The 16,829-nt window shown below is 51.0% G+C and overlaps 1 protein-coding gene across 3 annotated transcripts in view; it reads left to right on the top strand.

Moving 5' to 3' along the window:
* Nucleotides 1-14,311: 14,311 nt before the first annotated feature.
* Nucleotides 14,312-16,829, top strand: part of REEP1 (receptor accessory protein 1) — a gene marked incomplete at both ends in the record, with an annotated part of 65,226 nt that continues 62,708 nt past the window's right edge. For all 3 annotated transcript variants that reach the window (XM_080711094.1, XM_080711093.1, XM_080711092.1), the window contains one exon: nt 14,312-14,343. In XM_080711094.1, the coding sequence (XP_080567220.1) occupies nt 14,312-14,343 (32 nt within the window). The remainder of the gene's footprint in view (nt 14,344-16,829) is intronic.

The following is a 16,829-nucleotide window of genomic DNA, read 5'->3' as shown; positions in this document are numbered from 1 at the left end:
AAAAAAAAATTTAGTAATGTATTTTAATATTTCCAGGTGTGTTGTTTCTTGCCCACAATCCTAGCACTTGGGAGGCTGATACAGGAACCTCCAGTTTGAAGTTCCTGATTTGAGGACAGCCTCTACAACTTACCAAGACCTTCAGTGACTTTTCAAGATCCTATTCAAAATTGGAAAGGAGAGATAGCAGGTTCACAGCCAGCCTCCGCAACTCTCTAAGGGCCTCCACAACTTAGTGAGGTACTATTTCAAAATACATAAAATAAAATAGGGAGGGCTGGGGGTGTGACTGGGAGGTAGAATTCCCCCTGGCTCAATTTCATACCACAAAATAATAAATAAATAAATAAATAAATAAATAAATAAATAAATAAAATAGATACATAAATAAAGGCTCTGGGTGCACCTCGGAAGTAGAACGACCTTCAGTTCCACACCCATTACCCTCCCTCCATTCATAGAGTGAGGAGAGCTTGGGGTGGTGTGAGCCTATAATCCCAGTACTTGGGGGGCTGAGACTGGAGAATCACAGGTCAGTGGCCAACCTCAGCAACTTAGTGAGACCTTATTTTTTGGGGGGTGGGGGAGGACTAGGGATTGAACCCAGGGGCAGTCTACTTCCAACCACACCCCCAGCCCTTTTTAGTTTTTATTTTAAAATAGTTTTGCTAAACTGCTGAGTCTAGCCCTGATCCTGTGATCCTCCTGACTCAGCCTTCCAAATACTGGGATCATAGGCATGTGACGCCACCTAGGTCACCTTCATTTGTGAAGGTCATTTGGGCTAGAAATAAAATTTTAGATTGACTGGTGTGTGTGTGTGTGTGTGCACGCGCGCGTGCGCGCTCGACTTCAGATTGAACCCAGGAGCATTCTACCTCTGAGCTGTGCACCCCCCCATTGCCCTATTTTTTATTCTTTCTTTTGAAACAAACTATCACTAATTTGCAGAGGGCCTAAGTAGCTAAGGTTGGCTGAAAACCTGTGATCCTCTTGTCTCAACCTCACAAGTACTGGGATTACCAGCACATGCCAACACGCCCAGCTCACACGCCCAGCTCAGATTGTTTTTTTCTTTTGTATTTAAAGATGTTAATGTCCTACCTTTTGGTCTCTGTTATTCCTGATGTGAAGACAGACATTATTTTACCTTTGTTTTCTTCTATGAAAAAATGTTCTTCTGGAAATTCAGCCTAATTTTATTATTTATGTATTTATTGGTCCTGGGGATTGAACCCAGGGGGATTCTATTTTTTATTTTATTTTTGTTTGTTTATTTATTTATTTATTTATTTATTTTTGTGGGTGTGGTGATGGAGATTGAACTCAGGGGCATTCGACCTCCGAGTTACACCCCCTGCCCTATATTTTATCCTTTATTTTGAAACAGGGTCTTACTAAATTGCAGAGGGCCTCACTAAATAGCTGAGGCTGGCCACAAACCAGGATCCTCCGGCTCAGCCTCCTGAAGGCTGGGATTACAAGTGTGTTACCACACCTGGCTAGTCTTTGAAACAGGGTCTCATTGAAATGCAAAGAGCCTCACTAAGTAGCTGAGGCTGTCCAGGAACCGCAATTCTCTGATCTCTGCCTCCTAAAAGCTGGGATTACAAGTGTGCACCACCACACCCAGCTCTTTTCTTTGTATTTCAATTTAGCGTGTGTGTGTGTGTGTGTGTGTGTGTGTGTGTGTGTGTGTGTTACTGGGAATTGAACTCAGGAACATTTTACTTCTGAGCTACACTCCCAGCCTAATTTTATTATTTATGTATTTATTGGTCCTGGGAATTGAACCCAGGGTGATTCTATCCCTGACTACACCCTCAGCCCTATATTTTATTTTATTTTATTTTATTTTATTATTTTTTGTGGTACTGAGGGTGGAACCAGAGGCTTTCTACCTCCGGGCTATACTCCCAGACCTATTTTATATTTTATTTGGAAACAGGGTCTCACTAAGTTGCTGAGAGCCTCACTAAGTAGCTGAGGCTGGCTTCGAACCTGCGCGATCCTCCTGTCTCAGCCTCCCAAGCGCAGGGATTACAAACCTGTGCCACCATGCCCAGCCTAATTTTTATTCTTTATTTTGAAAAAAGTTCTAAGTGATGGAGGGCCTCACTACATAGCTGAGGCTGGCCACAAACCTGTGATCCTCCTATCTCAGCCTCCCAAGTAATGGGACTAAAGCGTGCAGCACCACAGCCAACAATTTAGCTCAGTCCTGGTGACTTGCGTTCAAGTTCACTGTATCTGTGTCTAACCAGCCTTTATTTTTATTTTTGTAGTACTGGGTTTGAGGCCAGGGCTATTCTTTTTGAGCTTCACTCCCTGCCTGTTGTTTTATTCTTTGACACAGGGTCTCACTGAGTTGCAAAGAGCCTCACAAGTTGCTAAGGCTACCCACAAACCTGCAATCCTCCTGTCTCAACCTCCAGGTCCTGGGATTACAAGTGTGCCCCCCACCCCAACCGCAGCTCACAGAATAAAATTCAGTCTTAATTAGGAGCGGGTGGGGTGTATGAAGGAATTTGGGACTGACACAGCCCATAGGTGATAGAAGGTCCCAGGTGGGGGCAGAAAGCTAAGAAAGAAAAGAAGCCCCGGCCCCCAGGGGAGACCCTGGGTGCTGACAGAGGCCTCCTGAGCCACGGCCGGCAGCCCACACCTGTCAAGCGAACCAGGCGCGGGAGGCCGCCACCCTGCCTGGCTGGCCACAGCTGCCACTGTCAGTGAAAACTAAGGGAGACGCAGGCGTCTTTGCACACCAGGGTGCGTGCGTGCATGCGTGTGTGTGTGTGTGTGTGTGTGTGTGTGTGTGTGTGTGTGTGTGTGAGAACCCAGGGACATTCGACCTTGGAGCTACACCCCCAAAATCTATTTTTATTTATTTATTATTATTAATTATTTTTTGGTGGTATTGGGGTTCCTGGAAGCCCTTCTACCTCCGGGATACACTCCCACAGGCTACACTCCCAGACCTATTTTTTAACTTTTTTATTTGGAAACAGGGTCTCTTAAGCCAGCGCGGCTGGCTTCAAACCTGTGTGATCCTCCTGTCTCTGCCTCCCAAGCACGGGGATTACAAGCATGGCCACCACGTCTGGCTCTATTTTTATTTTTTAGTTTGAAACACTAAATTGCTGAGGACCCCACTAAGTAGCTGAGACTGGCCTCAAACCTGCAATCCTCCTGGCTCAGCCTCCCAAGCACTAGGATTACAGGGATGAACCACTGTGACTAGTGATTTTTAACTTTGAAACAGGGCCTTGCTACTTTCGTGAGGGTCTCACTAAGTTGCTAAGTCTGGCCTGGAACCTGTGATTCTCCTGCCTCTGCCTCCCAAGTACTGGGGATAGAGGTGTGTGCCACCAGGTCGTCTAATGTGTATTAGTGAAACCCTGTTTCCAAATAAAATATAAAATAGGTCTGGGAGTATAGCCCGAAGGAAAAAAAGCCCCAGGGTTCCACCACCCTGAGAAAAAGGAAAAGAAAAGAAAAAGAAAAGAAAGGAAAATAAAATAAATAAATAAATAAATAATCGTCTGTATCTGCTCGTCATAGGTTCCTAAGGATGGAGAGCCTCCTCAGTCAAAGAACATGGATTCCTGTAAAGCCTGGGCGCGGGGAGCAGGGCTCACGTCTACATCACAGGCACGCTTCTAAAGCGGTCCGGGGTGTGCGGGAAATGTTTGGCCAAATGCACCCTTCTGGCCTGCTGTGCCCGCAGCGCTGAGACCCTTTTCCTGCCCCAGTGGCACTGACGCCTTGTCAGTAGAGGGCGCTGCAGAGACAGTGCTGGAGAAGAGTCTGTCTCCTAGACACCGGGCGCCAGAGTCTTTCTACAGGCTCCTGGCCCAGCACAGCTTCTCCAGCCCCAGGCTCCAGTAGCACCTAGAGGCTGTCGTCCAACCTGCAATCCTCCCACCTCAGCCTCCCCTTTACTGCCTGGGATTACAGGCCTGAGCCACCACACCCACCAGTGAATTCTTTATATTGAAATTTCCCTGTTCAGATAACTGCCTCTGCTTGGACTCTGCCTGCTCCACAGTGCTGAGCGCACAGTAGATCTCTCTGCTGAGTGGTGTGGCCGAGCCCTCAAGCTAGCCCAAATCGCTCTGACCCGGCCCCCGAGACTGTGCCACAGTTTAAGTCATTAACATTTTCACTTTTATTTTTTTTTGTACTGGAGATTGAACTCAGGGACATTCTTCCTTCAAAATCACACCCCCAAGCCGGGCGTGGTGGCTCGAAACCAGCCGCACACGCTGGCTTAGGAGGCTCTGTTTCCAAATAAAAATGTAAAAATAGGTCTGGGAGTGTAGCCCAGAGGTAGAAGGGCTTCCAGGAACCCCAGTACCACAAAATAAATAAATAAATAAATAAATAAATAAATAAATAAATAAAATAAAAAAATCACACCCCCAGCCCTTTTTTATTTTTTTATTTTGCGGTACTGGGGATGGAACCCAGGGGCATTGTACCTCCGAGCTACACCCCCAGCCCTATTTTTTCGTTTGTTTGTTTGTTTGTTTGTTTATTTATTGTGGGTCTGGCGATGGAACCCAGGGGCATTCGACCTCCGAGCTACACCCACAGCCCTATTTTTTATTCTTTATTTTGAAACAGGTCTCATTGAGTTGTGAAGAGCCTAGCTAAGTAGCTGAGGCTGTCTGCTGGGATTAAAAGGGTGCGCCACCACGCCCGGCTTTTTTTAAATTTTGCAACAGGGGCTCACCAAATTGCTGAGGCTGGCCTCAAACTTTCAGTCCTCCTGTCTCAGCTTCCCAAATACTGATGTGCCAGCCAAAGTAGTTACAGGTTTTAAAAAAATAATTATGATAGTGCATATTTACTGAGAGCTTTCTGTATGCTACATACTTGAGGAAAAAAATCCTTTAAAACATTAACTCAGCCAGGTATGGTGGCACATACCTGTAATCCCAGTACTTGGGAGGCAGAGACTGGAAGATCACAAGTTCGAAGTCAGCCTCAGCAACTTAGTGACCCTATCAGCAACGTCATGAGACCCTGTTCTCAAATAATAAAATAAAAAGGTCTGGGGAGCCGGGTGTGGTGGCACACGCTTGTAATCCCAGCACTTGGGAGGCTGAGACGGGAGGATCGCAGGTTCAAAGCCAGCCTCAACAACTTAGTGAGGCTCTCAGCAACTTAGTGAAACCCCGTTTCCAAATAAAATATAAAACAAGCCTGGGAGTATAGCCCAAAGGTAGAAAGCCCCTGGGTTCCACCCCCAGTACCATACAAAAAAAGGGTCTGGGAATGGAGCACGGAGGTAGAATGCCCCTGGGTTTAATCCCCAGTAACACACACACACACACACACACACACACACACACACACACACACACACCAAACTTATTTAGGGTTCCAGAGAACTCTGTGAGGTTGGAGCCATTGTCTTTGCGTTTTGCAGATCTCCCCATCCCTGCAGAGAGTGTGAAGCCCCTGGACCTTCAGCTCCTCCTTCCTGTCCGTGTGTGAGCTCGGTCTCATCAGCCCTTCTCTGATACTTACTAGCACTTGGAGCTTCAGATTATTTGTGTGCAAAGGTCTGACGTGAGGTTAAAGTGACACAGTGCTTATGAAGTGCTCAGCACGAGCAGCATGGGGCGCTCTGGGAATCCCATCGACTGGGAGGCTCCGCGGGGAGGTTGGAAGGCTCCAGGCCCGAGTGTGGGGTAACTAGGTAAGAGGACCCTGCTTCTATCCTATTTTATCTGTTTATCTTTGGCTCTAGGGATTGAACCCAGGAGGACGTTCTACCTCTGAGCCACATTCCTAGCCCTTTTTTTTTCATGAATTTGTTTGTTTATTTATTTATTTATTGGTACTGGGTATGGAATTCAGGGGCTTTCTACTGTAAAGTGGGGGCAGGGCCGAGAGCTAGGAGGTGGAGCCTGCGATTCCGGGACCAGGCCTCCCGCCCCGGAAGAGAGAGTTCAGAGAGGACCGGGAGAGGGAGGGAGGCACTCTCCCGCCGGCCACCGGCCCCCGCGGCCACGCGGGGGCTGGGGGTTGACCCCCCACGAATAAAGCCTCTCGTAACTTATTATGGATCTCGGCCTGTCTCTATGCCACTGATGGGGCACACCCGCATTTCTACAATCTTACATCTACCTCTAGGCTACACTCCCAGACCCATTTTATATTTTATTTGGAAACAAGATCTCACTAAGTTGCTGAGAGCCTCACTAAGTAGCTGAGGCTGGCTTCGAACCTACCCGAACCTCCTGTCTCAGCCTCCCAAGGGCTAGGATTATAGGCGTGCACCACCACGCCGACAGCCCTTTTTATTTTTAATTTTGAAACAGGGTTATGCAGGCAGGCATGGGGCAGGGCCCCCACTGCTGTCTTGTACCGCTGAGATCCCCACCCCAGGTCTTGCAGGTGATCAGAAATGGCCTGGCGTGGGTGCACACCGAGAGGCAGTCAGTCCTGGGGCTCTGGAGGCGACCCGAACTGGTCTCCTGTGCATGCCACAAGCAACCACCGCCAGCTGCTGGCTTCAAACAGCAGAAACTTACTCCTTCCTAGTTCCGGAGACAGAAAACTGGACTAAATTGCTGGCGGGGTTGGCTCCTACCGAGGCTTGGAGGAGAGGGCTTTGCTGGCCCATTCTGGCCTCTGGTCCTCAGCCGTCTTCTCGGCTCGTAGATCATTGCTCCAGCTTCTGTCCCTGTCCTGCATGTCCTTCCTCTCTGTATGGCCTCCTCCTCCTCCTCCTCCTCCTCCTCCTCCTCCTCCTCCTTCTCCTTCTGTCTCTGTCTCTCTCTGGTACTGGGGATTGAATCCATGGACATTCTACCTCCAACCTATACTCCTAGCCCTACTTTATTTTTTAATTTTTCAAACAGGGCCTTGCTGAGTTGCTGAGGCTGGCCTTGATCCTGCCCGTCAGCCTCCCAAACACAGGGATCACAGGCGTGCACCACCACGGCTGTAGCTAGAATTAGAGTGTGCTCTCAAGTCCGCCCAGGAATCGCCTCTCTTAAAGGCATCTTCTGAACACCTTCTGAGCGAGTGCCACTTTGTGGATAGAAAACTGAGGTCCCCAAAGCTACCTGTTTAGTGTTATTATTTTGTCTTAGAGGTGATTGAACCCAGGAGCTTTTTTTTTTTTTTTTTTTTTTTTGGTGGTACTGGGGATGGAACCCAGAGGCCTTCTACCTCCAGGCTACACTCCCAGAACTATTTTATATTTTATTTGGAAACAGGGTCTTGCTAAGTTGCTGAGAGTGAAATGGGGTTTCTTGAGAAACCTTACCTTTACGGATTCCTGCCTGCAGTGAGTGAAGAATGACACCGCAGATGTCAGGAAGGGGAGTAAAAGGTTGATTGGAAGCAGCAGGGAATAGGGAAAGTGACAGAACACCCCTGAGGGCTGTCGGAACTTTTGATGTCCAGCAGCTGCCTTCAGGTGCCAAGTGCCTTCAGCTGCACCCTACCTTCTCTCAAGGCTAACGAGAGAGAGAGAGAGAGAGAGAGAGAGAGAGAGAGAGAGAGAGAGAGAAAGAGAAAGAGAGAAAGAGAGAGGGGGGGGAGCTCCCCAGGATGGGTAACCATCCTGGTGACTGGTCTAGGGGTTTATATATCTCTGCATGTCTTCTATTACTTGGAGGCAGTTCTTAAAATCTGCATAGGGTACTTGCATGTCCTTGAGGGGTCTCCTCCTTTCAGTAGAGGTGTCAGACTTGCTCCAGGGATGTCTCCTGGGTTTGTTGATTAGTAAACAGATGGTTTGTGAAGCTTTGGTCTTTCTTATCTCTGAACCTTGGAAGGGCTGGTCTCTTTTTAGGAGCCTTAGAAGTTAATTAGTATTTGTTGCCCCTCAGGAAATTAAGTTTTTCTACCTAGGCCTCTTCCCTACCTGCCTGCTTCCCTTCTACCTCCTCAAGAGCCTCACTAAGTAGCTGAGGCTGGCTTTGAACCTACGCGATCCTCCTGTTTCAGCCTCCCAAGCGCTGAGATTACAAATGTGCGCCACCACGCCCGGCCTTGAACCCAGGAGCCTTTTACCACTGAGCTACACCCCCAGGAGTGAGTGTGTGTGTGTGTGTGTGTGTGTGTGTGTGTGTGTGTGTGTGTGTTTTACTGGGATTGAATCCAGGGGCATTTTACTTCCAAGCTACACTCCTAGCCCCTTTTATTTTTTGTTTTGAAATGGAATCTCCCTAGATGGCTGAGTCTCACTACTTACTTACTTGCTGGGCTATCCTTGGACCTGCAATCCTCCTGTCTCAGCCTCCCAGATATTGGGGTTACAGGATTGAGCCACTACCCCTGGCTCCAGGCCCTTTTATTTTTCTGGTGGTACTGGGGATCCTGGAAGCCCTTCTACCTCTGGGCTACACTCCCAGACCTATTTTATATTTTTATTTGGAAACAGGGTCTCTTAAGCCAGCGTGGCTGACTTCGAACCTGCGCGATGCTCCTGTCTCCGCCTCCCAAGCACGGGGATTACAAGAGTGCCCACCGCGTCCGGCTCCAGGGCCTTTTTAATTTAATTTAATATGTATTTATTTTATTTATTTTTTTGCGGGTCTGGGGATGGAACCCAGGGACATCTGACCCCTGAAATACAACCCCTGCCCTATTTTTTATTATTTTGAAACGGTAAGTTGCGAGGGGCCTCACTACATAGCTGAGTCTGGCCTCGAACCCTCTCTCAGCCTCCCAAATGCTGAGATTACAAGTGTGCGCCACCACACCCAGCTACATTTATTTTGAAAAAGGGTTTTGCTAAATTGCTGAGGGTAGCCTTGAACCTGTGGTCCTCCTGTCTCAGCCTTGGAAGTACTAGGACGGTGGGTGTGTGCCACAGCACCTGTCTTTCTCAATAGTAGTGACTGGGGGATGAATTCTTCCTTGTGCAGTGGTGGGAACCCCAGGCCCTCACGGGCAGGCTGAGAAGCAGTGTCCTCCTCGGGCAGTTCTTGCTGCAGCCTCCCGCACGGTCCCCCATTTGGAGGGACAGCTACTTGTTTTTCCGGGCTTCTCTGCCAGCTCCACTGAACCACGGTATTTTAGAGAGGTGGGAACTTCCTTCCAGTTGCTGGGTGGGACCTTACTCCTGAAATCTAATCAACACCCACCAGGCCCTGCCCATGGGGAGGGGGTGAGCCTGGTCCACCCAGCTCTGTGGGGTGATGACGACCTCCTTCTCCTTTGATGGTGGCCATGGAGACTGCAGGTGCTCATTAAACTCATCAGGAAGAGTGGCTGGGGCAGCGCGGGGCTGGGAGGAAGGCCATCTCTGGGGAACAGAAGCTCTTTTTCTTCTGGGGCTCCAACCTGGTGGGGATGAGAATCTGAGGCTCCTTGGAACCTGTCTGTCTGACACACTCTCTCTCTCTCTCTCTCTCTCTCTCTAAACCTAGGGATATTCTACCTCCAAGCTACACTCCCAGCTATTTTTATTTTAAATTTTGAAACAGAATCTTCCTAAATTGCTCAGGGTCTTGTTAAGTGGCTGAGGCTGGCCTTAAACCGGCAATCCTCCTGTCTCAATCTCCCAAGTACTGTGATTCCAGGTGTGCACCATGGCACCTGGCTCATAGTTCTTTTTTTTTTTGGGGGGGTGCTTGGGATTGAACCAAGGGGCATCTATCTCTGAGCTAAACCCCCAGTCCAATTTTTTTTTTTTTTTTTTGCAGTACTGGGGATGGAACCCAGGCTGTACTACTGAGCTACATCCTCAGCCCTATTTTTTAGTCTTTTCAAATTTTGAAACAGTCTCACTGAGTTGCAAAGGGCCTTGCTAAGTAGCTAAGGCTGTCTGAAAATGCAATCCTCTGGTCTCAGCCTCCTGAATGCTGGGATTACAAGTGTGCACAACCATGTGTGGCTTATTCTTTTTATTTATTTATTTATTTTTGCAGGTCTGAGGATGGAACCCAGGGGCATTCGACCTCCAAGCTATACCCCCTGCCCTATTTTTTATTCTTTATTTTGAAACAGGGTCTCACTGAGTTGCAGAGGGCCTCACTAAGTAGCTAAGGCTGTTCGCGAACCGTGATCCTCTGGTCTCAGCCTCCTGAATCCTGGGATTACAAACGCGCGTCACCGTGTCCGGCTGGCTTATTCTTTATTTTTGAAACAGGGTCTCACTAAATTGCAGAGGGCCTCGTTAAGTAGCAGAGGCTGGCCACAAACCTGCGACCCTGCTGTCTCAGCCTCCCAAGTACTGGAATTACAGGTGTGCGCCACCATGCCCTACTAAGCCCTTTGTAAAATTTTATTGCAGTACTGTAGATTGAACCCAAAGAAAGGTATTTCACCTCTGAGCTACGTGTTGCAGAGGGTCTCAATAAGTTGCTGAGGCTGGCCACGAACCTGCAAAACTGCGACCCTCCTGTCTCAGCCTCCCAAGTACTGGGACCACAGGCCTGTGCCACCGTGCCTGGCTCAGGGTGCCTTGTTTTACATGGCGATCCACATGGTCAAGGGGCCCATTTGCTCTCTGTATGCATCAGCAGTCGGCACTGCCAGTTCTTTTACCATATGGGGAAACCAAGGCACAGAAAGGTTACATCGCTTGCCTGATGTCACAGAACACCTAGCAGGTGGCAGTGCCAGGGTTCAAGCCAGGCACCCTGACTCCCTGGTCCATTGGCCTCCCAAGGGAAAGTTCTTGGGCTCTACCGGGGGTCCACATCCTTTGCCAGGAGGGCTGAGACCGGCATCCCCAAAGAACTCGAGTTACTGGGATGAGGCTGTACAGGCTGAAGATGGCTTGTGAAGGGCCAGGCACGGAGACAGAGTAACTTCTGCTGTCCGCGCTGGGCCAGGGTAACTAGTCTCCATAGGCAACTTCAACAGAGAGCACAAGGCCCGGTGTCACTCCCTCAGCTGGAAACCCGTTCACTCAGACCAATTACCAGGGGCATGTGGTCCACCCACCTAAGCACAGAGTTTCCAATCGAGATGCCTGCTAGCTAGGTGCTGGGGCGCATGCCTGGGATTCTAGTACTTGGGAGACTGAGATAGGAGAATCACAGGTTTGAGGCCAGCCTCAGCTACTTAGTGAGGCCCTCTGCAACTTAGTGAGGCCCTGTTTCAAAATAAAGAATAAAATATAGGCCGGGCGTGGTGGGCACGCTTGTCATCCCCGCACTTGGGAGGCTGAGACAGGAGGATCGCACGGGTTCGAAGCCAGCCTCAGCTACTTAGTGAGGCTCTCAGCAACTTAGTGAGACCCTGTTTCCAAATAAAATATAAAAATGGTCTGGGAGTTTAGCCCGGAGGTAGAAAGCCTCTGGGTTCCACCCCCCAGTACCACCAAAAATAAAAATAAAAAAGAATAAAATATATGGGTGAGGTGTGTAGCTCGGAGGTAGAATGGCACTGGGTTCCATCCCCAGTACTGCAAAAATAAACACTAAAAATTGCTGGGGGTGTAGCTGGGGTGGAGTGCCCCTGGGTGCAACCCTAACACTAAAACAAAAGCAATAAACTGGGCGTGGTGGGCACACGCTTGTCATCCCAGCATTCGGGAGGCTGAGACAGGAGGATCATGGTTCACGGACAGCCTCACCTACTTAGTGAGGGCCTTTGCAATTCAGTGAGACCTGTTTGAAAAATAAAGAATAAAAAACAGGGCTGTGGGTGTCACTCAGAGGTAGAATGCCCCTGGGTTCCATCCCCAGAACCGCAAAAACAAAAAACAAAAACAAAACAAAAGCAACAAAGAGAGGCATCCCCAAAGCAGCAGTTCCCAGGAAAAAGAAGTCCAGGAGCCCCCAGATGGGGTCGCAAGCTCAGCATTGTCTATGAGGCAGGGCCAAGGACAAAGGGAGGGGCCAGCTGGAGACTCTGTTGCAACTCAGAGATAAGCCAGTGAAGGCAGCCTCCCCAGTGGCTTCCCTCCCCTGCTCCGGGTCCCTTCCAGGGAAATCTGAGGTTGGGTCCTCTGGTTCCTTGGTCCATCCCTCCAGATCTCCAGCTATTTTTTAAAATTTATTATTTTTTGGTGGTACTGGGGTTCCTGGAAGCCCTTCTACCTCCGGGCTACACTCCCAGACCTATTTTTACATTTTTATTTGGAAGCGCGTGGCTGGCTTCAAACCCGCGCGATCCTCCTGTCTCTGCCTCCCAAGCGCGGGGATTACAAGCATGCGCCACCACGCCCGGCGGTCTCCAGCTATTTTAACCACATGGATGATTTTATTTTGATAATAAAAACACCTCAAATTTTGTAATCCCAGCATTTGGGAGACTGAGACAGGAGGATCGCGGTTCACGGCCAGCCTCAGCTACTCAGTGAGGCCCTTTGCAATTCAGTGAGACCCTGTTTCAAAATAAAGAATAAAAAATAGGGCTGGGGTGTAGCTCAGAGATCGAATGTCCCTGGGTTCCATCCCCAGTACAAGAAGAAGAAGGAGGAGGAGGGGGAAGAGGAGGAGGAGGAGGAGGAGGAGGAGGAGGAGGAGGAGGAGGAGGAGGAGGAGGAGGAGGAGAACACATCCTGTGATGGACAGGCATCAAACCTGAGAATTCCATCTGCAGGAATTGCGAGGGCCTTGCTTCAGGAGGAAAGCTTCTCCTGTCCTTTCCCACCAAGACGACCTCTTGGGAACACAGCATCCCCCCCCCCCCCAGGTTTCTCCCTTTCCAGGAAGGGGGTGAGGGGCAGGGTCCTTGGAGGTCCCACTTGGTTCCTCCAGACCCCCTGAGGCTTTGGTATTCTCTCTGCTTAGAACCTTCTAAACTTGTTCCTGTTGGGCCTTGTATTTGTGTGTGTGTGTGTGTGTGTGTGTGTGTGTGTGTGTGTGTGGTACTGGGGCTGGAACCCAGGGGCATTCATACTGCACCCCCGTCCTATTTATTTATTTGTTTATTTGTTTGTTTATTTATTTATTTGTCTATATATCTATTTTGTGGTCCTGGGGATGGAACCCAGGGGCATTCTACCTCCAAGCTACATCCCACCCCTATTTTGTTATTCTTTCTTTCTTTTTCTTTTTTCAGAGAAAAAGAGGACTTGGGAAAGTGAGGGATTCAAGGGGGAAGACAGGATATCTTAAGAGATGGAGAGCATCCCAGCAGGAATATTCTTTATTTTAAAACAAGGTCTCACTGAGAGTCCAGCTATGCTGCTGAGGCGGACCTCAAACCTCCAATCTTCCTGTCTCGGCCTCCTAACTACAGAGATGGCAGGCCTGCACCACCAAGCTTGGCTCAACGCAATCAATACTTTCAAAACGCATTAAAATATTTATATGAGGCCGGGCTTGGTGGCGCAGGCTTGTAATCCCAGCATTCGGGAAGCTGACACAGGAGGATCGCGGTTCGCGGACAGTTTCAGCTACTTTAGTGAGGCTCTCTGCAACTCAGTGAGGCCTGGTTTCAAAATAAAAGAAAAATTAGGGCAGGGGGTGTAGCTTGGAGGTCGAATGCCCCTGGGTTTCATTCCCAGGCCCCCTTCCCCCCACCAAAAAAAAAAATATATATATAGTGGTGGCGCACGCTTGTGATCTCAGCATTTGGGAGGCTGAGACAGGAAGGATAGCGGTTCGTGGACAGCCTCAGCTACTTAGGCTCTTTGCAACTCAGTGAGACCCTGTTTCAAAATAAAGAATAAAAAATAGGGCTGGGGGTGTAGCTCAGAGGCAGAATGCCCCTGGGTTCCATCCCCAGTACCAAAAAAATAAAATAAAATAAAAATAATAAAAAAAAAAATAGGGCTGGGGATGTAGCTCGGAGGTGGAATGCCCCTGGGTTCCATCCCTAGTACCACAAGAAATATAAATAAATAAATACTGTTATATCAGCTGCACAATTTCCCTTTTGCCTAAGGCCCCGGAATGGCTCACCCGGGCAGCTTCCAGCCTTCCCAATCCTTCAGCTGAGGCTTGAAGGAACCGAGATGGGCACCGGAGCAGAGGGGTCCGGGGAAGTTCAGGTAAGCTTGGGGACCCCAGGAGGCCCGGATCGCCTCGGGGCCCCTGAGCACCTGCTTGGGGGCCGCGGCCCAGGCTGGCTTCTCCGGCGCCAGCACCCGTAGTGGACAGCGAGGTCCGGGTGCAGGCGGCCCGGGCCCGCGCAGGTGGGCGCCAGGGGTGCCCGGCCGGTCCGGGCGGGGTTGGGTCCCGGCCCAGGCTCCGCGGTGCGGCCGGGCGGGCGTGGCGGGGCGGTCCTTGGGCGCCCTGACCCTCTCTCCGCCCAATCGCCGCGGGCCCCGGGACGCGCCGCGGCTGCGCCATGCGCGGGGCGGCGCGGGGCGCGCTCAGTCTGGCGGCGGCGGAGCGCACGGAGGAGCCGGGCCGCAGCGCCCGCAGCGTCGGCGCCCGCCATGGTGTCCTGGGTCATCTCCAGGCTGGTGGTGTAAGTGGCCTGGGCCCCCGCCCCCCCCTGCCCGCCCCGGCCCCGGCGCCCGGGCTATTAATACCCGGGGCCGCTAAATTTAGCAGGTACAGTCGCGGGGGACGCGGGCGGCGCCGCTTTGTTCTGCGGGGCGGATTTGCAGCGAGGAGGTGCGGGGTCGCCGCAACGCGGGGACGGCGCGGGAGGGGGTCGCGATCGCAGGCGCCACGGCGACACCGCGGGCCCCGCGGGAGGGTGTCAGCACCCTAGGGTCCACGGCGACAGCGCGGTCCCCCGTGGGAGGGTGTCCGCATCTGAACCCCACGGGGACACCGCGGGCCCCCGCGGGAAGGTGTCAGCACCCTAGGGTCCACGGGGACACCGCGGTCCCCCGCGGGAGGGTGTCAGCACCCTAGGGTCCACGGGGACAGCGCGGGCCCCCGCGGGAGGGCCCCGGGGTCGCGGCGCGGCCCCCATCGCCTTTGTGGGGTGAACTGGCCCCGCGGGAGACGCTCGGCGAGACGAGGCGGGGTTCTCTGGGCGTGGAAAAAGGACTCCCCCCTTTTTCCCTTCTGGGGTTTCTTCAGTGGACAGCGGCTCGGGCGGGCAGGACCTCGGACGGACGTGCAGGAATCTTAGGCGGCCGCTCGGGGGGTGCCCAGCTCCCGTGGCTTTGCAGGGCGTGAGCGTGCGGCGATTCCCGGGGACAGCCAGCCCCTCCCGGCGACGCCCCGCAGGCGCCCAGAGTGGCAGGGTCGCCCCGGGTGCGGCTGGGGGCGTTGGCGCTGCCCCGCCCGCCCCATGCCACCGGGCAGGGCGGTGCCCACCTGCGGGGAGCTCTTTGTCTGGTGACAGGGGTGGGTGGTGCGCGTGGCTCCCCACGTGGGGCGCCGGCTGTGAGCCCCCAGCACTGTCTGCCCTCCAGCCCCCTCTCTGCCCTCCAGCCCCCTCTCTGCCCAGGCCTGCCACCCAGGCCTCCCCAGCTGTCGCCCTACCTTGAGGTGGCATGTTAAATATTTAGAGCCGGCAGAATCATCCAGGGGGGCAGTTGGCCGGCCCGCCCCGCCTCATACCTGCCCACAGCCCGGCTGGCCTTCAGGGCAGGATTTTCTCTCTCCCCAAGTAGTGCTGGGATCTGAGTGGACCAGGGGTTTCTGGGTCCCCCCTCCCCCGAGGGTGGGGCCGGAGACCCTGGCTGTGGGCTCTTTGCATAGATCTTACTGGGCTGGGGGGTGAGGACGGTCAGGGTCATGTGACCATCTTTCATTTTTTAAATATTTATTTGTAGCTGGGCTTGGTGGCTGTATGCTTGTAATCCCAGGATTTGGGAGGGTGAGACAGGAGGATTGCAGGTTCAAGACCAGCCTCAGTAAGTAGTGAGGCCCTCAGTAACTTAGTGAGATTCTTTTTCAAAGTAAAGAATTAAAAAATTAGGCTGGATGTGTAACTTGGAGGTAGAATGCCCTTGGGTTCAATCTCTACTACTGCAAAAAAATAAGTAAATAAACTTCAACATAAAGAATGCAGTAGCTGGAAGCTGGGCGTGGTGGGCACGCTTGTGATCCCAGCATTCGGGAGGCTGAGACAGGAGGTTGATGGTTCGTGGCCAGCCTCAGCTACTTAGTGAAGCCCTTTGCAACTCAGTGAGACCCTGTTTCAAAATAAAGATAAAAAAAAAAAAAAAAAAGCCAGGCATGGTGGGCACGCTTGTAATCCCAGCATTCGGGAGGCTGAGACCTGGAGGATCGCGGTTCGCGGACAGCCTCAGCTACTTAGTGAAGCCCTTTGCAACTCAGTGAGACCCGGTTTCAAATTAAAGATAAAAAAAAAAATAGGGCTGGGGTGTAACCTGAAGGTACAATGCCCCTGGGGTTCCATCCTTAGTACCACAAATCCCAGTACTTGGGAGGCTGATTGCAGGTTTAAGGACAGCCTTAGCAATTTAGTGAGACCCTTAGTAACGTAGTGAGACCCTGGTTTCAAAGAAAAAAGAAAAAGAATGGGTGTATAGCTCAGAAGTTGAATGCCTTGGGGTTTACTCTCAAGTACCACCACCAAAATAATAATAATAATTAATTATAATAATATAATAATATGTGATGATGATGATGAGTTATTGCCAGGCATGACACACATCTGCATTCCTGGTACTTAGAGCATGTTTGAGACCAGCCTCAACAGCTTAGTAAGACCCTGTTTCCAAATAAAAAACAAAATCAGTCTGGGGATATAGCTCAATCCCCAATACCCAAAAACAAAATTATTAACATGACTTTATTTTGGCACGGAGGATTGAACATAGGGGCATTCTATCTCTGAACTACACACCCAGCCTTTTTTATTATTTCTTAATTTTTTTTTTTTCGGATCTGGGGATGGAACCCAGGGGCATTTGATCTCCCAGCTATGCCCCCTGCCCTATTTTTTTTTTTCTTTTCTTTTCTTTTTTTTTCTTTTCTTTCTTCTTGGTGGTACTGGGGATGGAACCCAGGGCCTTCTACCTCCAG

Source organism: Muscardinus avellanarius (genome assembly GCF_963383645.1).
Source record: "Muscardinus avellanarius genome assembly, chromosome: 15".
In the NCBI taxonomy this organism is placed as follows: Eukaryota; Metazoa; Chordata; class Mammalia; order Rodentia; family Gliridae; genus Muscardinus; species Muscardinus avellanarius.
This window is presented reverse-complemented; position numbering and strand designations above follow the sequence as displayed.